Here is a 26,467-nt window from a genome sequence, read left to right on the forward strand (position 1 = left end):
CTGGAGAACTTCAATCGGGTGGGATGAACAGATTCCTGAAAACATTTTCGAGCGTTGGCTGGAGTGGATAGCGGTTTTACCGAAGGTCCAAGAAATACGTATCCCTAGGTGTTTTCGCTCCGAGGTCTCATCTGGATTAGATGTTAACATTCAACTTCACACGTTCGTCGACGCCAGTGAACTTGGGTACGCAGCGGTAGTCTACCTACGTTTCAAACAACATGACAGGATAGAATGCGTTATCGTCGCAGCTAAATCTCGCGTAGCTCCACTAAAGTTCCTATCGATCCCTAGAATGGAACTCGAAGCTGCACTTATTGGGGCACGGCTAGCCAATTCGATATGCAAGGCATGGAGTTTGAATGTCAATCAGCGGTTCTTTTGGAGCGATTCCAGAGATGTGTTGTGTTGGATTCGATCGGATCATCGACGTTACTCTAACTATGTCGGACATCGTGTCAGCGAGATACTGGATTTAACCCAAATGTCAGAATGGAGATGGACACCAACAGATGAAAACGTGGCGGATGAAGGTACCAAATATCAAAGGTCACCAGAGTTGACAAACGATAGCCGCTGGCTGAATGGCCCAGAATTCTTAAAAGAAGACGAACCAACGTGGCCAATCGAGCGAGTAGTTACCAAACCGACACACGAAGAATTAAGAGCATCCATTTACCATCACAAACATGTTCGCCAAGTACCAGTTGAACTATTTGAAGCGACGCGATTCAGAAGTTGGAATCAACTAAGACGAACAGCAGCATGGGTTCGAAGATACCTCATCAATCGTTATAATCAAGCACACAAAAAACCTCTCGTAGTCGGTCCTCTCTCTGGCCAAGAAATTCACAAGGCAGAACTAGTTCTTTTCAAACAAGCACAACTCGAAAAGTTCTCTGAAGAAATCGCAATTTTGTCAGATAACAGCGCTTCCCACGAACTCATACCAAAATCAAGTTCGATTTACGAATTCTGGCCGTTTCTAGATGAAAAACCCGATTTAATACACTTGACAGTGGATTGTAGCCTTTCTTACAGATTGTTAATTATGTTTGGATGCATATGCAAGACACAATATACAAAATTCCTAATAAAAACCGGAAATCATATTAAAAAATACAATTTAAAAAAAAGGATGCCCACCCATGTGTTTCAAATGATTCAACGTTTATTCTGAGAAACCTCTGGAGTGCAGGATACGGGGATTTGCAAAAAATAGTTGGGTTGCAGCATATTTGCATCTCACTTACTTTCAATCATGATACATATATCTATAAGTCATATTTGTGTCAGTTTTGTTGGCATATTTTCAAGTTGGTAAATTTTGTAAATTAAGTTTGAATAGTTTTTGTAATTTTTGTCATTGTTATCCAATTTGTCAGATTTGTGAATATTGTCAATGAATGTAATTTTTGATAATTTTGTTTGTATGTGTATCCTATCTAAAATTTGCGAATTTGGTCAATTATGTGAAATTTGCCATTTCTCTCTCTTCTGATTTGTCATTTTGTAAATTTCGTCATTTTGGTTATATTTGTCATTTTTTTCCAAATTTGTCATGTTTGTCATTTTGGTTTAATTTGTCAAGTTTAAGAAATTTGTCAATTTTGTTAGTTAAGACATATTTATAATTTTATCATTCACTTAGAGAAAACTTGGCGTTGAAACCAAAACAAAATTGATTTTGATAAAAAAAAAGTTCTATTGAAACAAACTTCTTTTTATTTGAAATAATGTATAATGAGTTTGATTCTGAAGATATAATTTTGGAACAAAGGGTTTATTCTTTGAACTAAACAAACCTTTAAATAAAAAACTAAAAAAAAAACCATTTAAATATCATCGGAACCGAAGATTATCCTCTGTTAATTTGATTCAACTATTTTATAATAGATTTATTAGATTTTCTCATAGTTTAAATACAAATTCGTTTAAATTTGAGAGGTTTTCAAAAAATCAGGACAATTCGGGACGTTTTATGCACCAATTTAAAAAACTCGAGAGTTTAAAAAAAAAAAATAGGACAGTCTCTCGAAAATCAGGACAAATCCTCATTAATCAGGACACTTGGCACCTCTGAGCACAAGAGGAACAACAACAACAACTGAACAATTGTAATGCACGTCAGGGGTGCCAGGTGTCCTGATTTTTCAGGATTTGTTATGACTTTCGAGAGGTTGTCCTAATTTTCAAAAACTTTCGAATTGTCCTGATATTAGGAAATTTGTCTTCAAAATGTCCTGAATCATGTTTTGTCAATTTTATCAATTTTGTCAATCTTATCAATTTCGCCAATTTTGTCAATTTTCAATTTTGTCATTTTGGACAGTTTTTTTTCTGTTTCATTAATTTTCACAATATGTTTTGTCAATTTTGTCAATTTTCTTAATAACAACTTAAACTCGACAATATTTAAATTATGTATTTTTGATATTTGTTTTCAACAACTTGTCAGGATACATGCTAATACCACAGAGAATGCTTATACTAGATGAATTGATCCCAGTATGACATTATTTTTTCCAATAAGATTCTATTTTCCCTACCCAACATGAGATCAGCAGCGGTATCGATTATTTCAAAAGGACGTACGGCCAAATGTAAACAAATGGAGTTCTCAGCTGGGTGAAAAAGTACCGTTCGAAGACCTACATTACAGCACAATTTCTTTTTTTTGTCAATCCAAAATTAACAAAAAAAAACCCGAAGTGTAAGATAAATAAAATTTGAAATATTTTATGTAAATTTTGAAAAAAAAAATCAAAAATCCGAAAAATTACAAGATTTAAAATAAAATTTTGGAAGATGGGAGTTATTTCACCTTTTGTATTCTTGATTTAATTGATTTAATTGATGAAAAATTAATACTTGATTCATAGATTTTGTGCAATGATGTAATATGCAATTTTGTTGCACACAACATTTCGTGCAATTTATTCCAATTAATTTGTTTTTCCCATAATTTTTTATTATCAGCCCCCATCTCCCCCCCCCCCCTCACGTTGTTTAAACAGGATTTGATTAAATGTTCCGAATTTTCAAACGCGTTTTTTCGTTCTGAGCTAACTGCTAGTTTCGCCCTTATGAAATGCTACGCTAGGTTTATTCACATTTTGCGCGTTCGCCCATTTCCAAATTTACTACAAAATCATCTGACAGATTCTCGCTTGGGTTTTAACTCGTCTAAAATTTTAGCACAAAACGATCGCGGTTTGGGCACAGGCTAAAAGTTTGAGTCAATGCTACTAAATGGAGAAATTGTGTGTGTATGATTCGGACGATTCACACCAACTCAATTTCTCTCATGCTCTCACGAACGACATAAGCTCGAACGGTATGAGAGAAATTGAGATGGTGTGCTCCGCTCGCGTCCCTTATGTGGTTTCTCCTTCTAAAGGAAACCTTTGCTTGCAAATATAGCGTCGGGCTATCGAAGCGAAGCCCGCCATCGCTGCAGAAAAATGCGATGTCAGATGTTACACCCATCGATTGGAGTGTAATTGAAGAATTCTTGTTGGCAAAATAATTGGAACCTCGGTTCCAAATAATGGAAATCAGTTCTGTTAATACTGAATCTGGTTCCATTGTGAACTTATCGTCATTTTAGACAAACGTTCAAATTTTGTCAAAAGTGTCATTTTGTTACTAGTACATTTTGTTTTCAATTTAATTTTTTGTCATATATTCGTTTTTGAGAATTGTGTCATTTTTGTAACTTTTCAGTTGACAAGATTGACGTAATTGAAAAAATTGTCGTAATTGAAAAAATTGACAAAATTGTGACAAATTGACAAAATTAACAGAAATGATAAAAATTAGAAAATTGAAAAAATTTAAAGAAATTTACAAATTTGACCAAATCGACAAAATTGACTTAGTGGACAAAATTTTAAAAAAATTGAAAAAATTGACAAAACATATCGTCTATATTGATGAAACAGAAAAAACTGAGCAAAATTAACAAAATTGAAAAACTTGACAAGATTGAAAAGCTTGACAAATTTGACAAAAAAGACAAATTGCAATCTTGTTAAGTTTTTCAATTTTGTTAATTTTGCACAGTTTTTATCTGTTTCATCAATTCATATTGTTTTGTCAATTTTATCATTTTTTTTCCAATTTTGTCCACTAAGTCAATTTTGTATTATTTTTTCATTTTTTTCAATTTTGTCAATTTTTTAATTTTTGTCATTTTTGTTAATTTTGTAAATTTTGTTAATTTGTCAAATTCGTCAAAATTTTGTCAATTGGCACATTTTTTTTTGTTTCAACAATTTTGACATTATGTTTTGTCAATTTTGTCAATTTTGACAATATGTTTTGTAAATTTTGCCATTATTTTTCAATTTTGTCCACTAAGTCATACTTGTCGATTTTGTCAATTTTGTAAATTTTTTTCAATTTTTTCAATTTCGTCAATTTTGTAATTTTTGTCATTTTTGTACATTTTGTAAATTTTTTTAATTTGTCAAATTTGTCACAATTTTGTCAATTTCGCCCATTTTGTCAATTGGCTCAGTTTTTTCTGTTTCAACAATTTTGACGATATGTTTTGTCAGTTTTGACAATATGTTTTGTCATTTTTTTTTCAATTTTATCCACTAAGTCAATCTTGTCAATTTTGTCGATTTGGTCAATTTTGTAAAAAAAATTTCAATTTTACAGTTTTGCCATTTTTTTTTATTTTTGTTAATTTTGTCAATTTTGTTAATTTGTCAAATTTGTCACAATTTTGTCAATTATTTCAATTCTGTCAATTTTGCCAATTTGGTCAATCAGCACAGTTTTTTTCTGTTTCAACAATTTTGAAAATATGTTTTGTCAATGTTGACAATATGTTTTGTCAATTTTGACACTATGTTTTGTCAATTTTTTTCAATTTTGTCAATTTTTTTCAATTTTGTCCACTAAGTAAATCTTGTCAATTTTGTCGATTTGGTCAATTTTGTTTTTTTTTTCAATTTTGTCAATTGTTTTAATTTTTTCAAATTTGTAATTTTTTGTTAATTTTGTCAATTTTTTTTTATTTTGTCAAAATTGTCATTTTTTTCATTTTTTTCAATTTTGTCAATTTTGTCAATTTTTTTCAATTATGTTAATTCTATCAACTTTGTCAATTTTGCCAATTGGCACAGTTTTTTCTGTTTTATCAATTTTGACAATATATTTTGTCAATTTTGACAATTTGTTCTGTCAATTCTGTCATTTTTTTCAATTTTGTCCACTAAGTCAATTTTGTCCACTGTAAAATTCCCAATTTTGTAAAATTTTCGATTGGGTCAATTTTGTAATTTTTTTTTAATTTTGCCAATTGTGTCAATTTTGTCATTTTTGACAATTTTACTAATTTGTCAATTTAGCTAATTATGTCAATTTTTTAATTTTGTTGATTTGGACAGTTTTTCCTGTTTCATCATACTGACAATATTTTTTGACAATTTTGTCAATTTTCTTAATAAAAACTTATACTCGACAATATTTAAAATATGTATTTTTGATGTTTGTCTCGTCAGGATACATGCTACTACTAGATGAATTTATTCCAGTATGACATTATTTTTTCCAATAAGATTCTATTTTCCCTACCCAACATGAGATCAGCAGCGGTATCGATTATTTCAAAAGGACGTACGGCCAAATGTAAACAAATGGAGTTGTCAGCTGAGTGAAAAATTACCATTCGAAGAACTACATTGCATCTCAATTTCTTCTTTTGTCACCCCGAAATTTAAAAAAAACCCGATGGGGGAAATAAATAAAGTATGAAATGTTTTATGTAAATTTAAAAAAAAAATCAAAAATCCGAAAAATTACAAGATTAAAAACCAAATTTTGGAAGATGGGAGTTATTTCACCTTTTGTATTCTTGATTTTATTGATTTATTTGATGAAAAGTTACTTGATTTATAGATTTTGTGCAATGATGTAATATGCAGTTTTGTTGCACATAAACTTTCGTGCAATTTATTCATTTTTTTTGTTTTTCGCATTATTTTGTTTGTTATTTATTTATTTATTATATTTTATCGCGATGTTCCAACAGGATTTGATTAGATGTTCTGATATTTCAAACGCGAAACTAGCAGTCAGCTCGGAATGAGAACCGAGCTGACTGCTAGTTTCACCCTCATGAAATGCAACGCTAGGTTTGTTCACATTTTGCGCGTTCGTCCTTATACAAATTTACTACAGAATTATCTGACAGATTCCCGCTTGTGTCTTATAACCCTTCTAAAATTTTAGCACAAAACGATCGCGGTTTGGGCACAGGCTAAAAGTTTGAGTCAATGCTACTAAATGGAGAAATTGTGTGCGTATGATTCGGACGATTCACACCAACTCAATTTGTCTCATGCTCTCACGAACGACATAAGCTCGAACGGTATGAGAGAAATTGAGATGGTGTGCTCCGCTCGCGTCCCTTATGTGGTTTCTCCTTCTAAAGGAAACCTTTGCTTGCGAATATAGCGTTGGGCTATCGAAGCGAAGCCCGCCATCGCTGCAGAAAAATGCGATGTCAGATGTTACACCCATCGATTGAATATATTAAGTTCGGGGTGGTACCCCTTTATGAAAATCCATATTTTTATAATGTGGTTTGGAGTTTCGACTTCAAAAATTTTTGACACCGGTTCGGTTTATACTGAACTGGTACTATACTGAAGTAGGAAATATTCTCATTCGTTCTACCACTTCCTCTTACTCGTTTTGTCGGCATGATGACATCATGAGTGTGAGTGAGGCTGTAATTTTAACCACCGCACACAGTGAGCGCGCCCATCATGTTTATGACGTCATGTAAAATATGACGTCATATATACAACAATCTTGATTTTAGTGATTGCTGGTTGTGGCTAGCAAGCCCAATTGACACGTTTTTTGGAGTGATGATTTGATGATAATTACTATGAAAAATTTTTTTTCAAACTATTTTGTTTTTTTTTCTTTCTTTTATACATTGAAGAGGGAAAAAAATCAAATTTTTTAAGACGAAAATCATTTTTATTGTACTTCCCAGTTTCGCAAAAACGTGTGGACAATGTTTACAAAAAATCACACCAGCACACACAAATACACTGACATCGTCTGAACTCGTCGAGCTGATTCGATAGGTACCTATAAAGGTATATCTAAGACCCAAAATTAAGGATCTCCCAAATCGACCGATAACTATACCTTTCTGTAAGAAAGGCAAAAAAGGTGCTAAGAGCCAGAACGCGTATTGGAGCATGCAAAATGGCTAGCATGGATGCCATACATCCCATAATCCTTCCGAAAAAGAGTCCTATAACGAGCCTCATAGTTCACCATTACCATGTACGTTTCTACCACCGCAATCATCGCACCGTGTTGAACGAGCTAAGACAACGTTTTCGAATAGTACCCCGATTTGCTAGTGTTCTCTGGCAGGTACGAGCTGCATGTCAAATCTGTAAAAACTTACGAACCATTCCACAACCCCCTCCGATGAGCGATCTACCTGAATCAAGATTGGCAGCCTTTTCCAGACCATTCTCCTTTGTTGGAATCGATTACTTTGGTCCAATTAACGTCACGGTGAGGCGTAGTTCTGAAAAACGTTGGGGCGTACTCATAACTTGCTTAACGGTGCGGGCGATTCACATTGAAATAGCTTACTCACTTTCTGCACAATCATGTATTATGGCCTTGAGGAATTTCATGGGGAGAAGAGGTGTTCCCATAGAAATTTTTAGTGATCGTGGTACCAACATGGTAGGAGCAAGTAAGGAACTTTTAACTGCACTTGAGTCTATGGATCAAAATTTAGTCATCCAAGAAATATCGAGCCCTAATACAACCTGGTCATTCATTCCTCCCGCCTCGCCGCATATGGGTGGATCATGGGAGAGAATGATCCAAACGGTAAAAAGAAATCTCAACCAGATAAAGCCACGGCATCAGCTCACAGATGAAGTTCTTAAAAACCTGTTGATAGAGATCGAAAATGTTGTCAACTCCAGACCACTGACACATTTAACAATGGACAACGAAATTTCTTCTGTGTTGACTCCTAACCACTTCCTTCTGGGATCATCAAACGGGTTGAAACCGGCGACTTCTTTCAATGACAGCAACCAAGCTTTGAGAAATACTTGGCAAACATCGCAAATTGAGGCAAACGTTTTCTGGAAACGCTGGATTCGAGATTACTTACCCGATCTCACCAGGAGAACGAAATGGACCACACCAATTAAATCGATCAAGGTGGATGATGTGGCCCTAGTTGTTGACCCCAACCTTCCACGCAACTGCTGGCCACTCGGTAGAGTGATTTCGGCTATTCCTGGCAAAGACGGTGAAGTAAGGGAAGCAGTAGTGCAAACCGCACATGGAGTTTATGAGCGTCCGGCTGTGAAGCTTGCAATACTTGATGTACGGCGCGATGCATAAGTAAACCAGGCACCGGTTTACGGGGGGGAGTGTCACGGCGCGCCTCCATCATATGAAATTTTGATATTTTTTCCGTGTAGATGGCTAGGAACAGATAGCAAAGGCTGTGCGAAAGAACCTTTAAAGTTGTCAGGAAGTAGTTCGGAGAGATTTCTCTAAAAGAAGAATAAGCGACAACTGATAGAAGCATTTTGTGAAGATAGAGCGCCAGATTTATTGAGCAGTTATTTTTTGATACGAATTTAAGGCCATTCTTGGATGACTAGTTAGACCACGTCACGTGAAAGGTAACCGCATCTGAAAAGAGAAAAAAACCAAAAGAATTAAATTAATAAATAATTTGTAAAATACTCCGAATAGGCAAGTGGAAAGGATTGCACAACGTTGTGATATAAGTACTACGTCTTTCGAGCAATCCGCGATCAAAGTAAGATTACATATTGTTTAAAAGTTGATATCAAATGAATATTTATGATGATTTCACATCAGGCTTCCACTGTGCAAGTTATTTAACCGCAACCAGCGTCCAGCAGTAACAGAACCAAAACGGCGTCAAAGGCGTCGGCTTTTAGAAGATCGTTGCTATAGTTACCAGTCAGCAGCATACAAGTGAGGTTACCTTAAAAAAATGTAAACAAACGAAATCATTATCTTGCAATCACTATTTAGGAACATCTTATTAAGCCGCATACAGAATTTAGAAGAGCAGGAGTAGAAATAGAGAAAATTACTAAACGTAAGTAACTTACCTATGAGATTTAGCCATAAGTTAAACAATGAAATCGTTACAGGAATTTTTTAATATATTGTATATTAAAAACTCGGAAACAACTCTACATCACTCTTCTAAAATCCACAATACCGCTGACTGTTAAATACATAACTCTCTACGTATCTCTGGCAATCTCTCGGTTAAGTTGACTATAAATGAAACTAAAGACCCGTGAATTCCAGGCATAACTTCTAGCTTTGAAATCAGTCAATCATATTTAAATGGGTTTGTGTTTTAAATTATAAAATTGCAAAGCAATTCTCAACTTTACTAGTTATCGTTTAAAATTCTACACTGAACCACATTCAACAAAAATAAATCTATTATCGCTGGAGCTTTTATCTAATAAACAACACAGCACTTTAATGCTACTAGGTACTGATAACACTGAATTAAAAACCTATGTCGACGGCAAAATTACACCTAATTTGAGCAAATCACATTCAATCAATCTTGGTACGCTTCCTGGCCATTTCTCGCACTCAAAGCGAACCTCACGTTGTCAGCCCGAACAAAAGTGACGATGCATCGATGTGATTTCGTGTCATTGGGTCTCTCTATTGACGGTGATGATTTCTGTGCCGTTATCCATCGATTAGTATGACGTAATTGCTGTGATGATTTTTTTTTCACCTACATTTTAATCCTCATCTACCATAGCTCTGTGAATGATATCGTCGTCCAAGTGTCCCTATTGGCGGCAACCCAATTGTTGCAAAGGAAAATCTTTCTCCCTACCCCCCTCCCCCCCCCCCTCTTTTTTATTCCCTTCCGTGTGGAGGCGGTTTTTGGCAGATACATAGACTGCTATGCTGGGGACACCCAGGCACATTTTCCAGCCAGCCAACGACGACGACGGCCAGATCCAGAAAATCTGCGCCATTTCGAGCGAGTAAAAACTCCAGCAGTGGGCGGAAGTTGAATAGGACAACCAGATGAATCGCGATAATGATTTCACCATATGGAATAGACACCGGCCACGAGACATGGGCTTCCTGGTGTTTGAATTTTTGGTTCACTACTAACAGAAAAAGTAGATTGTTACGTCTCCTAACAGTCAGGAATTATTCACAACTCGCAATCGCACAATCACACTAGCCTTAATAGTGCAACATTGTAGCGAGTGCGAGTGAATAATAGGTCCGATATCTCTCTATTCATATGGCGTATTTGCGCATTCATTCATAAACCATCTGCTGAATGGCAAACAATGAGTGTAAGAAATAAAAAAAAAGCTACATCACGTACTTACATACTACTCTAGTGATTGGAGAGTTTGTGATATGGCTACCGGTTTTTACTGTATTTATTTATTTATCAGAAGGCCTGAGTTTGTAATAATCATGAATCAAAGAAGTAGTATGTGCAACAACATCATAAGTTTTTGCTGCAAGATGTTAACTTTCATTCGCTCAAAGTTTTACTTTCGATGTTGATTTACCCCGCTGCCAATGAGCGTGCCAATGACAATGACACAAGCAGTATGGAATGCGATCGTTTGTTATTATATTTTGTTATTTAATTTGTTGAACGAATATTCTATCGGATCTAAGTATGGAATTTCTTCTTAAATTTGATGTTGTAGTTTGTGAACCTGTAGCCTTCTGGAAGAAGTTATCATTGGATTGTATTGTATCAAAAATTAAATTTCAGTTTAACAATCAACTCTAAAGATCCGCAGTTTGCGAAATAGCCCGAAATTTGATATGATACTTTCGAATTCGAGTCTCGGTTAAAGTATACAAAATATTGCAATATAGAAAACAACAAAACTCGATTCTATTGATTAGCTTGGCTAGAAATCTGTTGAAGAAGTAGCAATCCATGATATCCTTCCAACAATTCTGGTTTTTCCATAGCAACAGTGCTTAACACTAAACGTACCGGAGGCGGTCAAATGACGGTTTTTGAACTTTGAATGATGATTACACCTTATATAAAATTTTTTTCGCAAATTTAACGACAGGACTATTTTTATTTTCAAAATGCAAGTATTTTTGCGTTTTTAAAAATTTTCTAAGTGTTGTGGTTTTCGAATAACGCATGTGGTATACCTATTCATACCGCGAGCGGTCAAATGACAGTTTACACTGTTTTCGCTAAAACTTTCTTGTTTCTCAACCGATTTCTTTGAAGTTTATAGTTTTGAAAAGCCTATAATGTGACTCAAATATGTTTCTCAGACAATTTTCAGCTACAATCAATTATTTTAAAGTTACGTTAAGTCCAAGAAATTTTTTATGAAAAAACATGCTTCAGGAAAATTGCTATTAATCTGTACATCAGTGCTCAAAAAAAATTTCACTTAGTGCATAAGAAAGCTAAAGTTAGAAGCTTTATGTTGCACATACGGAAATTTTTATCAAATTTTTTTTAAGATCATGGCCACAAAAAATGTAAAAAAGTTGTGTAAAACTAGTACTTTTCAATAAATCAACCGGCAAAGCTGTTCCTGTTACAGTAGAAAAATTTCAAAAAATGAATTGGAAAGTTGACGTAATTTGTCACATTTTGGCATCTTTAGATTTTTTAAAATACGAAATACATAATTTATGACGAATTTTAAAAGGTAGCTGTTTTTCAAACATTTCATCAATTCGGATTTTTGATACAATTCCTACACCTAAATTCAGCTTTGCACTGGATTTTGAGTATGTTATCGTAAGGTTTAGGCAAAAAATTTATATGCAAAGAAAGAAAATTTCATACTGGTTCTAGTGACGTAACTACATTGGCGGTGCGATGCTTGACAAAAATATGATAAATAAAACAGTGAGGTAGTTTCTGAATTTTAAAAAGTCAGCACAAATTCTTGCTTGGCAGACGGACGCAGTGGGTGGTAATATCTCACAGCTATTTTGCACACGAAGACGGGTGAAAGGAAACGAAAAAATAAACGAGCATTCGCTCAAATTTTCTGGTTTTACTTTCAGAAATATATTTATTATATTTTTGTCAAGCATCGCACCGCCTATGTAGTTACGTCACTAGAACCGGTATGAAATTCTGTTTCTTTTGCATATAAATTTTTTGCCTAAACCTTACAATAACATACTCAAAATCCAGTGCAAAGCTTAATTTAGGTGTAGGAATTGTATAAAAAATCCGAATTGATGAAATGTTTGAAAAACAGCTACCTTTGAAAATTCGTCATAAATTATGTATTTCGTATTTTAAAAAATCTAAAGATGCCAAAATGTGACAAATTACGTCAACTTTCCAATTCATTTTTTGAAATTTACTGTAACAGGAACAGCTTTGGCGGTTGATTGATTGAAAAGTACGGGTTTTACACAACTTTTTTACATTTTTTGTGGCCATTATCTTAAAAAAAATTTGATAAAAATTTCCGTATGTGCAACATAAAGCTTCTAACTTCAGCTTTCTTATGCACTAAGTGAAATTGTTTTTGAGCACTGATGTACAGATTAATAGCAATTTTCCTGAAGCATGTTTTTTCATAAAAAATTTCTTGGACTTAACGTAACTTTAAAATAATTGATTGTAGCTGAAAATTGTCTGAGAAACATATTTGAGTCACATTATAGGCTTTTCAAAACTATAAACTTCAAAGAAATCGGTTGAGAAACAAGAAAGTTTTAGCGAAAACAGTGAAAACCGTCATTTGACCGCTCGCGGTATGAATAGGTATATACAAAGTGTCGGTATGTTTAGTGTTAAAAACCAACCTTGTTTATAATGAAAAACTTATCACTTAGTACCAGAACTCCGCTTAATAAAGACGTACTTTTATATTAGTCTGAAAGCCTTTTGAATTCTTGTTGTTCCTGTCCTTGCCCCAATTCTGCTATCTCAACAGATTATGGGCTCTTCAGGAAGAGAAGCAGTTTTACACGGAATACCGTTATTATGTGGTGGAAATGGATTCCACAATTGGAGCTTCCGGGTCAAGATGCATCTAGACGCATTGGGGTTGGCCCACACCTTGGCGCAGGATCCACCGGAAGTGGCAGCAGAAAGGACGAAATTTCGTGAAGCGGACAGGAAAGCAAAGTCAACGTTGATTAGTTTCCTTTGAGACGAATGCCTGGAAATAGTTCGTGATAAGGCAACTCGCAGAATCTATTTCGGAAGCAACTTGGTCGTTTGTAGATGAACGAAGGTGAATCCATGCGGTCCCATTTAGTGAAATTTGAAGACCTTGTTCGGCAGCTACGTTTGGCAGCAACGAATTTGTCAGACGCAGATGTTGTGGTGATTCTTTTCGGCACCCTGCCGGAATCATAGAACCCTTTGATCACAGCCTTGGAGAACCTGGATGACGATGAACTGAGCCTGGAACTCGTAAAGCAGCGTTTGCTAAGCGAGGAGATGAAGCAGCTGGATCGCCAGAGGGTTGTGCAAGATCAAGAACAATCAGCAGCGTTTCTTGGGGCTGTTTTCCTTAAAAAGTCACGAAGAGGTTCAACGGAAGATGTAATCGGTGCGGCAAGAAGGGACACAAGAGGGTCGATTGCCGTGTCAAGCTGGATGTGCAAGAAAGTGCTGTGTTTCAAGCTCGACTCTGGATCCAGTGAGCATCTAGTGAATGATAAATCAAGGCAAGGGCAAGGGCTGGAATTTCCGTTCTGTTCTCTGGCTCCAAAGCGACGTTGAAGAAGGATGGAATGACAGTTGCGGTCGCATATCTCAATGGTAATCTTTATGAACTGCGGATCAAGATAAATTCAGCTGGTATCCAAGTCAGAAGAGAGTGCATGATGGTCACCGTACCTATCGAACCAGAGGGGGATGAAACTGATGGTTTGAAACTAGTCACCGATGTTAAAGATTCGCCATGTGTGGTTGATAGTGAATTGCCCAATTCGCTTATTGCTTCCGAAGAATTCCCTGAGTCAGATGAATGTTCAACTGATGTTAGCAGCAACGGAGAGCCATCCGCGCCGCCGCCGCATCAAGAACACCACGAGCCCTTTAAGCAAGCGTCGGTGAGGCGTAGCGGTAAGGAGCGCTCGCTCCCAGGTAAGTCCTGGTTTATTCCGTTAATTTTGGTGCAGTTTCTGCTGGTCCTCTTTCTTTTGATTTTCCAGAAAATTTTCCGACCTTGGTGCCAAATTATACGATGCCGATGAAAGATGTGAGGAGCGATCCTAATTTCTTCGAAAACAATTACTCTTGGAACCTGACGATGTGGTCCAATGGTTTGAAGCTCTTGAGTGCGGAATGGATGTTTCGTCTTAATGGAGATGACCATGGCCTACCGTTGCTCTACGAGGCTCGATTAGCAGCGAAAAACTATCTACAACAACATGGGCAGGACTTCGATGAAACCCACCCCGCCGGAGCTCGGTTAGCAGCGATCCATGTGGTTTTCGTTGATGGAGTGACTTCAAGGAATGTTGAAAGAGACGGTTTACATGGAGGTTCCCGACAGTCAAAATCCCGTCAAGTGTGGCGTTTGGACCGGTCGTTGTATGCTGTTAATCATACATGAACGAGAGAGGGTGTTGAAGGAGTAGCAATCCATGATATCCTTCCAACAATTCTGGTTTTTCCATAGCAACAGTGCTTAGTAACCAACCTTGTTTATAATGATAAAATGGGTTTTTAATGGCCGTCCGACAACTGCATCGTTAAAAAAGCCTCGAATGACACAATGTTATCGCGACTCTAATATGTGTTGTGGGCCTACTTGGTTGAATAATTCTACTGAAACAAAATAATCGAAAAATTCCCTTTCGAATTAAAGGAAACTTTCCGATTGCTTTGAAAAGAGCTTCAGTTGACGCGACTTTAATAGAAACAAGAAAACTGATGTTTGTAATTAAATAAAGAGAAGTTGTTTACAGAAAGTGACCTCGAAAATGTTGCACAGTGTTATTAGTCGTCTATCGGATTCGTTCGAAAATGATTAAAACTAATCAAGTGACAACATTGTTCGCGGAATAATTGTTACCTCTTCGTCGTTTGCTGTCGCAGTCGCAGCCGTATGATAGTTATGGACAACCCAGATGCCAAAGGAACAAAAGTCATCTAATCATTCTTTCAAACAACCATATACGCAGCGTCGCCGATCACACGTTCAGTTAGGACTAGCACTGGTCTCTGAGGCTTGGCTGCGGACTACACATGAGTCCAGGTTCTTTCCTTCTTCTTCCGAAGGAGAGACACAAATGAGGAGCGGAGGAGCTAAAAGTCGCCGCGAACACTCCGGTACGCTGCTGCCCCGTAGCTTTGTAAAACTGTCCGCTGTTTATGACCGACCATGCCAAGTGCGCGACCAATGTCCATCAAATCAAAAGTACTACCTCTAGCCGATGAAAAGCCGGTCGTTCGGTCATCACCACCAGACCCTGGGTCCCGACGGCTGCCAATTGATATTATTGTATGTATGTAAGCTAGAAAGAGACTACATATCCCACCCCAACCCCGTCATCTACATATTCCCGGAGCTTCCGATCTCTTCTGACCCCGGGCATCGCCAGTTAGTTGCCGTCGAATCATTCATCCACGAGCGTGTTCCACATTCCAATTGCGTTTCAAATTGTGTGTTTTTGTTGCCGTTTGTTTGGCATGTAATGGTTCGCGCGATTAGATAAGGAAATAAAAGTACAAAAACTGGCAAAAAGTGAAAATTTAAATACGCAACAAACAACATTCGTTCGTTGGCCTGTGGGGATCAGAATTATGGAAACCAATCCACAATTGGGTATCGCCTGAGATGGAACAGGAATGTGTGAGTTTAATGCCGAATTTTACTCGATATGCTTTTGGAATATCAGCAACATTGGTTACATATTGGTTGCATATGTTATTCCAGAGAATACATATTAATATATGAGTTTAGTATATTTCCTTCAATTAAAGATTATGTCTGCATAGAAGGCAGTTTCTGGTGTCTTCAAACAATAATGATTAGTACTGTTAAATGCAACATTCTATTCGTGATTTATCTCTCTTTAACTGAAATTCTCTGTAATAGAAAAATTCAAAGAGAAATATTCCAATGTTTTTCACTGGGAAGATTTCAGACTTAGTTAGTATTTAAAATAAAAAACTTAAAAAAGGTTCAAGAGTAAAATTCATTGTGCAAATGTGCCAACCTTCCAATAGTTTCAATGTGACACTATTGGAAGGTTGGCGGCTTGTAGCTTTATTCAGGTGCATCCAAATAAAAAAAAATCTTCGGGGACCCTCAATCAATCCTTGAAATCTTTAATTTTGCATCATTACTTTTTTTATGAACGCGTCCTGAAAGCCCGGAAAAAAAATCCCTTATCAGACCTTGAGTGTCAATTTGACCTCGTAATGTAACTCAAATATGTTTCTCAGACATTATTCACCTAGAACACCTCAGTTTTCCGTTATTCAAAATCTAAAAAATCCGAAAAACATGCTTCGGAAAAAATACTGTAGATCAGCTTTGGAATGCTTAAAACATAAATTCACTTTGTGTCCAAGAAACCTGAAACTATATGTTGCACATTTTTTGTTTTTAATTTCTCAATATCATAACCACAAAAAAATGTATGAAAAGTGGTGTAAAAACCGTACTTTGCGATCTATGAATCGTCATAATTGTTTAAGTCACACCAGATTAATTTTGAAAAAAAGATTGAAAACTTGATGTAATTTAGCACATTTTTGCATTTTTAGGTTGCCAAAATCGAAACACAGATTTTTTGATGAATTTTCAAAGGTAGTTGGTTTTTTTTACTTTTTTTGTCAATTTGCTTTTTTCAGATTTTTTTACACTAAAATACAAGTTTGCACAGGATTTTTAGTATATTAACCCAAGATTTCCGCAATATTCACCAGAAAGCCAATTTCATACCGATTCTAGTGGTGTAATTACATAAAGCTTGCATTTCGCTTATCTATTACAGAATCCAAGATCTGTTTCATACAAATGTAGCGATTTCTTCATACTTTTTAAAACAAGGGCTAAAATAACTCGTCACGGTTTCGAAGGAATTCTCGAATTTTATCTGTAATACGGCTGATTAGAAGGCGCACACCTTATTCGTCCATCGTTTTAGCTATTTTATTCCACCAGGTCTTCATCTGATTGATGTCATTGACAATCTTTCCCTTAGCCTTCAGTCTCCTTTTCAAGATTGCCCAGTGTTTCTCAATAGGGCGGAACTGGACCCCTTTCTCTGCATACCTTTCTTGAACGACATTGCTGTAATGACAGCTTGCCGGATTTGGCCAAAACATTGCGGGATGGTCGAAAACTTTTGTTTTTTTTTGCTACAGTTGCAAATCCCCTGCCAAATAATAAATTTTCGAGCAAAAACAAATTTAAATCTAGCTGGAACATCCCCCCGAGCCTTGGCCAAGTAAAATTTTTGATCTAGGATTTTCCCAAAGTCAGCCTTGACATAGGTTTCATCGTCCACCAGAAGACACCCGTCGAACTTGGTCAGCACCTGGTACTACCAGGCTGGTACTACCAGGCTGGTACTACCAGGCTGGTAGTATTTTTGCCACCCGCCACCTGCAATTTCCGCTTTAGTACAACTGCGCGTTAGCCAATGCCGGCCCGGTTGGCCGGATTTATCCACTTTATTTGGTAAATAAAAAAAAACAAATTGTGTTGTGAAAATTTTGAAACTAATTTTTTGAACAAGTTTTAGGAAACATAATCCGGTTTTTTATCTTTTCGATTTTTGTTGAGTAATTTCTGGATTTTGACAAAATATTCAGGGTTTTTTGGTCGTCAATTTTGAAATCAGAAGCCCAGATTGTGCCAGGTTTTAATATAAAATTAATCGAAACAATTGACAATGTGCTCGGCTTAAATCCCGAGTCAACGGGTGGTGATAGAGAATCAACAGAGAGATCAAAATAGTAGGCAAATACCGCAAAGAACTCATGTGAGCAGGGTTGCCAACATTTTTTTTTTAAAATTCAGGGACATGAGAAATAAAAATTAGGATATATGGAGTCACTGGACCAAAAGTTGAAAATTTAATATCTTTGAGCCACCGAAAGTGTTATGTTCAATTTTGTAGAGTTTTATGATTAATTTTATATCATTTGAGTTTGTTCCGAGCTGCCTCAGCAATTGATCAAGAAAACTCGTACTGGTTTTAAAAATATGAAACATGCCACATTTCCCTTAACAGAAAAAATAATCGAAAAATATTGAAAAAAGTTTTCAATCTTACCCCGGATTACGGTACAAATAAAACTGTTTCTAAAATAAGGTTCAAGATCAGAATTCACAGCATTTGTTTGAAATTACGTTTAGTCGGATAACAATTCATCAATACACGCAAATGCCAGAAAAGTGTTTATTTATTTATTTAAGTAAAACAAACGAAATGAAATTTAGGAAAAAAATTATCCCCCAAGGTTTTGATTAGTTGACACTTCGGTTTTTTTAGACTAGGCTAGTATGCACTCAAAAATATTGGAATTATGTCAAATTGTCCGCGTATGTTTTTATTGGTAATAAATATTGCCCTATTTCATCATTTGGTTTCCACCGTGCCTATCTAAGTTGTACGTGGACCAACCGGTCAGAATATACTCAAATAACGATCGGCCACGTCGTTACTATCAGTTAGAGCAGCACAAAAAAAAAAAAAACAAATAAAAAAGACCAACCAAACCCAGCGTAAACTTTTCATTCTGTCTACAGCAAGTGTTGTTGTCGGTGATAGGACTGCAACAAGTGGTTGATAATGTTCTAAATTTAATTCGAATTTAGAACGAAACTTTTTGGAATCCGGCGCCTTGTTCCTCGTGTCGTGTTCTTCGCCAATCAGCTAAGTTTCCCTCGACCAGCAGCCGAATGGTGTCAATGGCACATATCCCAAAGACCGACCGGCGCGACAGCCGGAGGACAGGAAATTTGCTTTAAGTCGTCTTTATCAGCTGAATAAATTTGAACAAACAGAAAAATAAAACAAAACATCACACATTCGCACACACGATTTCGTCGTTGGCACCTAAATGTTGGTCGTTGTACCTTCGCCGCGTATATACAGATGGTAGCAATATAATTACCACAAACGGAGACGAGATAGACGTGGCAAAAATCCGAATGGGTTGCCGTGTTTTTTTTTCGGCTGCCAACGACGGACGCCGCCCGGTTTGAAAAAGGGTTTCCCCCCATATCACACCTTGGCAACCGGCCAGAAACAGGAGCCGTGGTGAATCCACCCCCAATCTCTTGTGATGTTTTGTAGAAGGTAAAAATAATCGATCCTTGTCGATATCCTTGTTTTGTCTGATGTTCTATATCTGTACGTACGTACAACTTGAGTCGATGTAGGGCAATCGCGTGGACAAACATCTGGAAGCGATGCATTTCCACATCCCCCCTTCCAATCGAGGGATGGCGTAAGCACGCATGATGTTTCTTTCAGTTCGAAACCGAAATAAATCACTGTTTTCCCCTTAACAAATATTTAATCACAAATATAAAGGTATTAATAATAGATTTTTTTCCTTCTTGTCTTTCCAGGTGTACCGGTCTAATTGTGTTGGTCGTCTTCAAGAGAGCGTTATCAGTGATATAATTGTGTGTAGTTGAAAAAATTTGTTAACTGTTGAAATTTCCCCAATATAGACACACCCGTTTAATGCTACTGATTGGCACATTCTACCTTATAGTTCAGAGAGTGTTTTCGATATCATGTGCGCGGGTTTTTGCAAACTCTGCGGGGGTGCACAAAAAAGTGGTTGAATAGATAACGGTGAACAGCAACAGCAAAAAAAAACATCGATGTGTTATTAGTTCTGACCGTAAAACAGTTGATCATCAGTTTCGTTGTTTATCCCTACTTCCGGTGTAACGTGACTCGTGACGTCCGTTTCAGTTTTAGTTTTGATAAACCGGCTAGCAGTGGTAATGGCATAAGTAAATTCGAAGAATTTAGAAGCTGTCTCTAGTTTGTGAATTTGAGGGCGATTCCAATTGTGTAACCGGTAGCAAGCAACGAAGACATAATTGAAACTAGAAATTATCCCGGTGGTGGTGTGCCTGCCTCCCGAAGGAAGCGCATTTCGATGGTAAAGGCACCTGTATTACCCTCCGTGCTACAGCAGCCGACACATACGCAAAAGGAATCTATTGTGCAGCTCCAACAACAACAGCCTTTGCATCAATTTCCTTTTCCACCACCGACGACGCAATACTACCAAATAGGTTCGATCAAAAAAACACGTCGTCCTCAAATGGCGACCGAGCCACCGAGTGGCGGTGGTGGAAGTGGCGTGGTTGTGACCTCTACAGCGGCCACAACTGCCGCCATCGCTGTAGTGGCTCCAACAGCTCGTACTGTGCAAGCTCCGACACCCTCGACAGCTAACGGACTTGGAGTTCGGCAGGCTACAGCAGGGCCCACTACACAGCCAATTCAGCCGATGCACCACATCCATCACCATCATCACCATCCGATGCTGAACGGAATTGCAACGGTGGCTACGGCTAGTGCAAGTGCGGCGGGAGCTGCAGCCACCATAAGCGCCGCTCCGATACCAACCAATGCGGCCGCGGCTGGTCACTCGGCGGCGGCTGCCGGCTGGCCTATAGTGGATCCGGTTTTCCACTTCGGGCCCGGCTTTGAACCCCAAACTCGGCCGTACTGTCCCGCTCATCCGCCCTCGGAACATGTAGTGTTCTTCCATGTCAGTCCCGGTGTTTCTGTGACATTCCAGATCGGCAACAATCGAGAAATTATTCGAGGTAAGTGAGATTTATGATATTTTATAAAATTTGGGATTTTCGGAACTCAAAACAACATGTATAGATACGTTTTCGGTCCAATTTTGACCAGTCTAATGTTTAGGAAGTATATGAAAGGTTCGAATTCCTATAACGATAGATGGGTAATAAAATCCACCTCTCCGTGAATTTTGGGAAAAAATTTATAATTTTATTGCTTAACCGAGAAACCGTAGAAAATTGTTTTGAAAATTGACTTAAAATTTTCTAAATACGTCAATCAAATTTGGAAATAATGTTGGGTCCCTCGGTGCGCAGCTTTCGAACATCATCGAGCTCGTCATCACTGGATGCCCCAATGTCAGTTAGATATATTTTTGATACTCTTTATCATTCATTCTGATTTTGTACTTCAACGACAACGAGGTAGAGAATTAAATTAGAAGGTTAAAAACGCGAATAATTACAACAAATAACAAAATGCGATAAAAATTTTATTTCCTAATATAACCTAACTAAATACTACTTTTAATTTGATCATTTGACATATGCGAAGAAAATAAGAAAAAACTATGTAAAATTATGAAAACGTAGGTTTCAGTGATGGAATAGAGTTACCGTTTATTTGTTATCTCAGTAAGGTCCTTAAATAGCTACACTCTACACTAGCGATTGTTAATCCCACCAGTGATCGTCAATACGCGAATTTGGCAACACCAACAACTTCTTCCAGCCATCGGAAGTCAGCAGATTCATGCTAACCGAATCGTAACTGAATATCGTAAGATGAATTTCTCCTTCCTATCTTGATCCCCGGCAGAAGTCGTTGTCCAGCTTAGCTCTGGCGTCGGCAATGAGGTGAGGCTGGCAACTGACCGTGTCGCCCAAACAACCTCCCCTAAGTGCCAGAATGCCCTTCCAGCACATGAATGCAAGTTTACGCATGATGACTGCAGCGTAGCACAACAAAACGAGAGTAACCCTCTCGGCGATCAGGATCATCCAAGTTCCGCTTCGAGGTAATCCACCAGCTGGACTGGATGACTTCTCTCTGCGCTAACCAATTTCGGCTTCCGATCCCGGAAGTCCTTACTCTGTTTGTCAGCAAAGAACTGATGCCACTTTCCGCAGCGTAGCTCGAGATAGCATCAATGGTAACCCTCTCGGAACCCGCCTTTCCGTCTTCTAACTCCAGTGGCACCGCTGGATGTTTCCTGCGCTGGTTTGCTCCTGTGGCTGACGAGCTCCTCTGCCCTGGGCACTGGTACAATATAAGTCTTGAGAGTACCCCTCTCGTGCTAACCCTATTTCCAATCCAGACGTATCTGGGCCCATATCCTGTTGAAATGAGGTATTCAACGCAGATTTCAGAAGTGGATTACTTTCGCTATCTCAGTAAGGTCCTTGCATAGCTACACTCTTCACTAGCGATTAATAACTCCACCAGCGATTGTCAACACGCAAGTTGCTAATCGTGGGATTCAACATTACAAAACAGCACTTTTGTTTACATACCAACATGAACTATCTAGTAATCAAATCCCCAGTGTCGCTAGGAGCACATTAATGCTTAGTTCACTAACAGGCGTCGAGTTTAATAATGTGATTGGAAATGAAAAACAAAATAATAAGAGATGTTTTTTTCAGTTAAATGGTTCAACAATGATGCCAACACAGAATAGACGTCATATTTTTGAGGAAAACATCCCAGTTTTAATTTATTTGTTCTGAAGTCTTTGACGACTATCGTACAGACTGATTGTTTAAAATTAGTTTACAACTAAAACTAAAGTACAAAAAAAAAAGTTTGGTGACGTCACGGATTGCACATTTAAACATAAATTGAATTACACGATAGCCAGATAAGTGCGAAACGTCAGTGAAAACTACACAACATCGCAGAAGGTAAGTTCTTCTGTGACTGAAAGACGTCATTGATACCAGGGCACACCTCTCAGAATAGAGTGATAATCACACATAATCTTACCAGGGCAATTCACGCAATGCGTAGCTGAAGATATTCGTTGTGGATAGATTGGCTGGATGCCCAAAATTGTACCGCAAATTCCAGAATACTGCATACCAATGAGCAGAAAACTTTTTTTAGGGCATACGGGTCTTCAAAGCTGATTGTATAAGAGCTTTTGGTTAAACGTTACTCCGTGATCCTTAACGAAGGTTACTCTTTCAAGAGAGGTGTCACTTAAAACGTAATCGTAGACAACTGTAGCTCTGATTCACAAAAAGCGGCACATTTTTCGACGTTTACTTCCATACCGTGTACATCGCACCATAATAATAAGCGGTCGATGTCCTTCTGAAGTACAACACAATCCATTATCGATTCGACGATCCGCTAGATTTTAAGATTCGGCGACTGAAGGAATGCTGCCAGGTCGTTAAGATAAAGTACAAAAATAAGCGGTCCAAGATGGCTGCCCTGCGGAACATCAGACAGAAGGCATGTCGAAAACGAAGGAGTGAGTTCCACGAATGTTTATAAAACCTCGACGGTTCAGCAGATACGAATACTGCCATTTAGTTGTCCATTCAGGAAGCCCATATCGATCAAGTTTTTCTCTAACGACTCCTTGAGGAACTTTGTGTAAAGCTTTGGCGAAATCTACGTATATCGAATCCACTTGTAGTTTTTTACCTGTTTGCAGTATGCAAATCGCTGGCATTGATCATTAGGTTTGTCAAGGTTGAACGTTCCTTGAGAAACTCGTTCTGGACCTTTTTTTCGTTAATTTGATTATTATTTTCATAGAACATATGTACATGGTCTCTCAAAAATCTCAGCTCTTCAGTATATTGGAGTAAAGATTAAGATGTAGTGTATGTGCGATTCGGGTCATATTGATCCGAACAGCTTTGGAAGTTTTAGTATACAAAATATGTTTAGTTGAAAATTGGGTCAAAAGAATCCCAAAACTGTTGAAACTCCAAATCATGTCAATGGAACTCTTTTTTGCATAATTGTTGAAACTTTGGCGCAGACAATGAACAACTGACAAGTACAGTCTCTCAAATATTCATGCAGATTTGGTAATTCGGTAACGAGAACCTGTAAAAAGATTTAGAAGTAATCATCAGAATTTTATAGTTTTTATTGGGTCAAATGAAGGCAGTGCAATCATTATATTTCTTTATTAAATATTTTCATTTACAAAATCCACAACGGCGCCGGCCACGTCGTGGTAACCGTAGGATAAAATGAAGAAAGAAAGGTTGAACGTTTTGAGGACTCTTTTTTTTTCATTATATTATCTATCATGCCGATATGTTTTACTCTGAAAATCCATTTTAAAAATTTTAAACGAATGGATCATCTCATGCAAGATGACAGCCTTTCTGGGGAATGTGGGAGATTTTACTCGTATAATTTGAGATTTACTAAATCTGAAAAGAATTACCTACCCCGTATCTTCTGCAACAAAAGGGCAAACACCACAAGCCTCAAAGTTGATAGCGAAACAACTCTCAAGGATGTCGCGTTGGCATTGGAAAACTTTAAACGAGATCTTCACAAACCCCCCGGTTTTGCAACATCTACAAAAATGAAAACAAGAAACAACACAATCTCGCTTGGTTGGAGCAGTGCAAGGGTGTACGAATGCGCAAAAAAAAGCCCCAACTCATCAGAGAGCGGCGCAACAAACCATCCCGGAAGAAACGGATAGGAGTTTTATGCTAGGCAGCTTTTACGATCACTTTTGCTGCCATAACGAAAATAACGAAAAACCGGTCCGATTTCTGCATCGCGAATTTTTACGCGAAACTTCAAGCACTAAACTTAGCGAGACCAGACCAGAAGAGTGGGACCTACCTACATCGGAGATTTGACTTTTGCTGCCGCAGACAGCATATTTGAAAGGTTCGTTTACTTTGCGGATGTTGGCTCGGGATTTTCTTTTTCTTTTTTTCTTCTTCGTTTGTATAACCTCACTCTGGAAGATTTTGCTTAAAAAGTGCTTTGAGATGCACTCATTTCAAGCTGGCGCTAGTTTGCGAATGAGGAATTCTTCAAGAAAATGTTTCGATAACTGTTTGTAAAATAAATTGATTTACTCAATGGCATCGTTAGTTGCCTAAATTTTTCAACTTTTCGGTTATCGATTTTATTCTGAACAGGTCTATTTGTCTATTTATATGATTCATGACACAAGTATTTTTTATGCCATTTTTTCAATAATTGATTTTGGAAGATTTTGCTATCGTGATTTCGACTCTTTTGTTAGATTTGGTCTAACATCCCTTGTTTTGATGGTATGACGATTAGAAATTAACAAAATAATCAATTTAAAGCTAAATCATTCCCAATTTTGAAAAAAAAAACTTGACAACTTATTCTGACATCGATTAAGAAGGTCTATGAGTAGGGGAGAGTGGGGTATCGTGGGCCATGGGGAAACGTGGGCCACTTTTAATATCTCAGATGTGTGTTGAGATAATAATCTCGAACCAACTGTCATAATCATCGCTTTGCGTGAGCATATATTTCTATATGTTGTTGACTTAAATACGCATGATATGCTTCTGTTATCTATAAAGCTAAAAAAAGTTAGAAAAATTTACTTTCATAATTAAAAGTACACCCACTAATTACATCGATGGGGAACCTAAAGTTCATAACAAAAATATGCTCATACGCTTGTAATCTTAGTTTTGTCATGATCTTTCACGTGGAATTGGAATTTTTGATGAAACATCAATAAGTCACACAAACGCAATCAATTTGCAAATCATAGCTTGTGGGGAATCGTGGGCCACATATTTTTAACCACCTATATTTTTATGTTTTGATACACATTCAGAACTTAAAATACGTTTTCCCTATCTGTAAACTTTTCTTATGCCAAATGAAGAGTTATGAAAAATATTTTGTCCATTCTATGTAAGGAATTATGCCAAAACGTTTGCGAGCCAGGTTTTTGAATCTTTTCGATCATACACAGCTCTCTTTTTTATTTCATCATCTAAAATTACTTTAAAATAACGAAATGAATTATGAAAAAACAGTTTTGGGAAACTTTGCATGTTATTTGGTCAATTTGGATTTAGTGGCCCACGACTCCCCACCATTTTTCAAAATCCAAAAAATATTGCTTTTTTTAAAACAGTCAGAATTTGGGAAAAACGACATATTAAAAATTTTATAAAAATACCTTATGATACCTTGAAAATGTAAAAAACAATACCATTTTTTATTTTCATTTTATCTTCTATAATAAAGAAGTTATGGAACAACAAAAAAAAGGGGCCCATGATTCCTCACTCTCCCATACCTATTTGATATTTTCGGGTTCGATTCATTTAACAACTTCGTTTATGACTACAAAGCGTTTAGTTTGTTGCTCAAATAAAATGTATAAAATTTCGTTCAAAACTTCTTCAAAATTTCGTCAGGATTCCTGTTTTTTTATTGAACTGCGAAAAATAAACAAAGATAAACGTCTATGACTTTTTCTCAAAAGTCAAAATTACTGGCGGTATTCGAGAAAGTTTATTTTTGAATTAAAACCTTTATTTTAAAAATGTTTGCAATGCTCTACCCTTCTGCCAAAAAAATGCACAAATTTTCCAAACAAATTTTACCTATTTTTTACAAAAAATGAAACCTAATATAATTTTTTTTT

At 37.0% G+C, this 26,467-nt stretch overlaps 1 protein-coding gene across 1 annotated transcript in view; it reads left to right on the forward strand.

Annotated features, from left to right (window-relative positions):
* LOC129749762 (fibronectin type-III domain-containing protein 3A-like) overlaps positions 1 to 26,467 on the forward strand; it is a 124,893-nt gene that overhangs the window by 14,647 nt on the left and 83,779 nt on the right. The window contains exon 2 of the mRNA XM_055744833.1: positions 19,626 to 20,849. Coding sequence (XP_055600808.1) covers positions 20,171 to 20,849 — 679 coding nt within the window. The 5' untranslated portion in view covers positions 19,626 to 20,170. The remainder of the gene's footprint in view (positions 1 to 19,625; positions 20,850 to 26,467) is intronic.

Source organism: Uranotaenia lowii, chromosome 2 (assembly GCF_029784155.1).
Source record: "Uranotaenia lowii strain MFRU-FL chromosome 2, ASM2978415v1, whole genome shotgun sequence".
NCBI lineage: Eukaryota > Metazoa > Arthropoda > Insecta > Diptera > Culicidae > Uranotaenia > Uranotaenia lowii.